Here is a 4,567-nt window from a genome sequence, read left to right as displayed (position 1 = left end):
GTAAAGCAACCTGCAGTTCCCTACTTTATAAATCTCCTTCATTCCAAGTGTTAACACTACCTAATTCTCCGCTTTAGAGAGGAAATCATGTTTGTTTTTTTGAAGAGCCTGCTGGGAAGAGGAATATTTGCATTTCAAATGTTTTTTTTCCATTTCATAAATTGTCTTGAGTTCTCTTCCCAGCGGGCAGCACAAGGCTGTTTATATAAGGGAAGAGGGAAGCTTGCTTTCCCATTACTTCCACAAAAACACGATTAACAGCGATAACTATGCTAATTATTGCCCTCGCTGCGCTTGAAATGCACCTCACTGGCTGGAGAGGCAAAGCTTTGGGGTAATAATTAACTCCTTTTTCCCTCAATTACCTTTTATTAGGAGAGCAGGAGGTGTCGGGGCGGAACAGCCGCAGATCTTCCAAGAAAACCTTGCGCCTTCCAAGGCAGCCCAAGCGGAGGCGCCTCATTAAGGGAACCCCACAGCACAAACATTCCCATGGCCAGCTGGGCCTTGGAGCTGCTGGGCTTCTCCCTCAGCCTGCTGGGCTTCATCGGGACGCTGATTGCCACCATCCTGCCACACTGGTGGCGCTCGGCCCACGTGGGCACCAACATCCTGACGGCCGTGGCCTACCTGAAGGGGCTGTGGATGGAGTGCGTGAAGCACAGCACCGGCGTCTACCAGTGCCAGCCCCACCGCTCGCAGCTGGCGCTGCCCGCCGACCTGCGCGCCGCCCGGGCCATGATGGTCATCTCCTGCCTGCTGGCCGTGCTGGCGGCCGCCGTGGCCGTGGTGGGCATGAGGTGCACGCGCTGCGCCGAGGGCAGCCCTGCCAAGGCCTCCATGGCCGGCTCCGGCGGCATCGGCTTCGTGGCGGCCGGCCTGCTCTGCCTGGTGCCGGTGTCGTGGTGCACCAACGAGGTGGTGGTGGATTTCTACAGCCCCACGCTGCCCACTGGGATGAAGTACGAGATAGGGCAGGCTCTTTATCTGGGCTTTGTCTCCTCGGCCTTGAGCATCCTGGGTGGGGCCTTGCTGTGCACGTCGTGGCTCGGGAATGAGGCGATCTTCCAGCCACGTTCCGCAGCGCCTCCATCCTCCAGGCCTCCCAGTGCCTCCAAGGGCGACCACGCTCCTTCCCTGACATCTGCGTCCCACAGCGGCTACAGACTGAGCGACTACGTGTGAGCTCTCCCTGGACCTGCCACGGGAATTCTGTGCCTGGCACCAGAGTACTCGGAATGGATGTTGGAGTTTGCCGTTGTTCGTTCCTTCCTTTTCTTCCCCCGAGGAGGAAAGGGTGTGGATGCAGAACTGCTGCCTGCAAAACCTGGGAAATAAAGGCCAAGGAGGCTGAGATATTCCCAAGGCAGCACTTCCCTGTCTACCTCCCATCACAGCTTTCCAGGCAATTCAAGGAGTATTTTGTTAAAAACTATCTTTTTATTTGGAGCTGGTGCCCTGTGAAGCAGAACTGGCTGCATTGCTTCATTTCTTCCCCCCAAAAAAGACAGAATTTTCCCTAAAACACAGAATTTCTTGGGGATACACAATGATTTCCAGCAGATTGCCTGCTCAGCTCCTCATTTCCATAATTCATGAACATGACAAGGTATTAATTTTGCTTTCACTTAACTTTTTGTTTGTTTTTTTTACAGTCCCTTGAAATATGAATTTCAATGGCACTGTGACAGATGTATTTGACAGCCTGTTACAGCCAATATTTGAAGTTACACTACAATGTTTTGACCTGATCAAAATAAAATTTCAGTGCATTTGTTGAAATGCATCACAAGGGAAACAAACCCTCTAAAGTGGCTCAGAATTGGGTTTTTTACAAATGTCAGGAATAGAATGGAACCAGACATTTGATCTTAAATATACTTTAAAAATTAAAATTAACAAGTGTCAGCATTTGTCACTTTTAGCTTTTGAGCAGATTTAGCATTCTGCACAATCTGTGTATTATAGGGAGTGGAAAAACAGTTTCTAGAATCCTATTTCATAAATCCCATGTAATGAAATGTGCTCATTTCTTAGGATGAATGCTGGTATTTTGTGCCTGAAGGTGCATTAGGGTTGGCAAGGATATTTTCATCCCCTCCGGTGATTATTGGGGAACTTCCATTGGGGCACAAGGCACCCTCCATGGGCTGTGGCCACTGCTTGTCAGGAGTACCAAATCCAGACATTTCCTTCTAAAATCCTCACAGAATTCCATTGTTCCATAGTGCATTCAAACAATCAAAAATTAAAATAATGAGGAAAGAAGCCCAGCCCTCTCCATCTCACATTACAGCAAAGTCCCAGGCACACTTATTAGGTTATAAAATAATGCAAAAAAGAGAATAGATGGATTTCTCTTAAATCAGAAATGTATAGGTCTCCCACTTTCAACAGATGGACCAACACACTGAAAAAAATAATTCTAATACCTAGGAGGCAACAATTCTTCATTTGGCAAGAAGAAAAATCTGTTTGCAATTAAATTGTCACCTTGTGTCACCTCCAGAATGGGGAGATTTTCAACATTTCCCCTGGTTCCACTCTGAACCTTCCTTTTTGTGGTTGATCACCACTGCCTTTGGCTTTGTGTTGATTTGGATTGGACACAGGGTTTTCAGCACTGCTTCATGTTAACGTCACCCCTCTTTTTAAAAATAAATGGATTTTCTAAGCAATTTGCTGAGACCAACAATAATAAAAGTGATCTGGGACCTGACTTTGGTTATTTGTGGTGATAGGACAAGGGGGGAATGGCTTTGAACTGAAGGAGGGCAGGGCTGGGTGGGATCTTGGCAATGGGGAATTGTTCCCTGGCAGGGTGGGCAGGGCTGGGATGGAATTCCACCCCTGGATCCCTGGCAGTGCCCAAGGCCAGGCTGGACACTGGGGCTGGAGCAGCCTGGTGTGCATACTCATAGAATCCCAGAAGGATTTGGGTTGGAAGGGACCTCAAAACCCACTCAGTGCCACCCCTGCCATGGCAGGGACACCTCCCACTGTCCCCAGTGTCCAGCCTGGCCTTGGGCACTGCCAGGGATCCAGGGGTGGAATTCCATCCCAGCCCTGCCCACCCTGCCAGGGAACAATTCCTCATTGCCAAGATCCCACCCAGCCCTGCCCTCTGGCACTGGCAGCCATTCCCTGTGTGCTGTCCCTGCATCCCCTGGCAATTGTCTCTCTCCAGCTTTCCTGGGGCTCCTCCAGGCCCTGCAAGGCCGCCCTGAGCTCAGCCCAAAGCTTCTCCTGTGCAGGTGAGCAATGCCAGCTGTGCCAGCCTTTCCTGCCAGCAGAGCTGCTCCATCCCTCTGCCCATCCTGGAGCCTCCTCTGGGCTCTGCAGCAGCTCCAGCTCCTCCCAGGGTTGGACACCAGTGGAAGGTGTCCCTGCCCATGACAACTGGATGATTTCAGGTCCCCTCCAGCCCAAATTCTGTGATCAATGACCTTGCAAACATCTCAGGGATAGACCCTGAGGTGCAGGGAATGGACACAAAGTGCACAACAGCTTCTTAGAGAGGATGGAGACCAACTGTTCATGGTCCATTATGGATTTCAGGGATGCTTTTTTCAGCCCAGTGGAGGTGGTCAAGGCCTTGGGCTTTTCCTGCATTTCCACTCTAAGGGATGCTGCCAAGTGATTGGATATCAGCCTGAGGCAGGGCTTGGACAGCCGTGAATGCTGGAGCGCAGCTCCAAGGGAGGAAATGGCGCTGGGTTATTGAGGGGGTTGCCATCTACTGATAAATCCATTCCCTTGCCGGGTTTGGTGTGCTGGGAACACTCCTGTGCAGGGCCGTTCTCACTGCAGCAATCCCAGCCAGGCAGAATGTGTGACAGGAGCAGGAACAGTTCGTAAAGTCTGGCAAAAATTCCTGGAAGTGCTCGGATGTCAATAGAGAGGGAAATGGTTTCTGTCACAGAGCTGTGAACCAGGGGATCTTACTGCATGCTAAAACTGACACCAGTGGGGTTTTCTTTTCTTTCTTTTTCTTTTTCTTTTTCTTTTTCTTTTTCTTTTTCTTTTTCTTTTTCTCCCTTCCTTCCTTCCTTCCTTCCTTCCTTCCTTCCTTCCTTCCTTCCTTCCTTCCTTCCTTCCTTCCTTCCTTCCTTCCTTCCTTCCTTCCTTCCTTCCTTCCTTCCGCCACTTCCTTCCTTCCGCCACTTCCTTCCGCCACTTCCTTCCTTCCTTCCTTCCTTCCTTCCTTCCTTCCTTCCTTCCTTCCTTCCTTCCTTCCTTCCTTCCTTCCTTCCTTCCTTTTCCTTTTCCTTTTCCTTTTCCTTTTCCTTTTCCTTTTCCTTTTCCTTTCCTCTCTCTTTTCTCCTTTCCTTTCCTTTCCTTTCCTTTCCTTTCCTTTCCTTTCCTTTCCTTTCCTTTCCTTTCCTTTCCTTTCCTTTCCTTTCCTTTCCTTTCCTTTCCTTTCCTTTCCGCACCTTTCCTTTCCGCACCTTTCCGCACCTTTCCTTTCCTTTCCTTTCCTTTCCGCACCTTTCCGCACCTTTCCTTTCCTTTCCGCACCTTTCCTTTCCGCACCTTTCTGCACCTTTCCTTTCCTTTCCGCACCTTT

The 4,567-nt window shown here is 49.9% G+C and overlaps 1 protein-coding gene across 1 annotated transcript; it reads left to right on the top strand.

Moving 5' to 3' along the window:
- The first annotated feature begins 299 nt into the window (after positions 1-299).
- On the top strand, positions 300-1,781 carry CLDN14 (claudin 14). The gene has a single exon (XM_005496819.3). It carries the CDS (start codon positions 493-495, stop codon positions 1,183-1,185), a length of 693 nt encoding a protein of 230 aa, XP_005496876.2. The 5' UTR covers positions 300-492; the 3' UTR covers positions 1,186-1,781.
- Positions 1,782-4,567: the final 2,786 nt, after the last annotated feature.

Source organism: Zonotrichia albicollis, chromosome 2 (genome assembly GCF_047830755.1).
Source record: "Zonotrichia albicollis isolate bZonAlb1 chromosome 2, bZonAlb1.hap1, whole genome shotgun sequence".
NCBI lineage: Eukaryota > Metazoa > Chordata > Aves > Passeriformes > Passerellidae > Zonotrichia > Zonotrichia albicollis.
This window is presented reverse-complemented; position numbering and strand designations above follow the sequence as displayed.

Coding starts and splice junctions, on each gene's coding strand:
- CLDN14 (XM_005496819.3), top strand. CDS start 493: ATGGCCAGCTGGGCCTTGGAGCTGCTGGGCTTCTCCCTCAGCCTGCTG.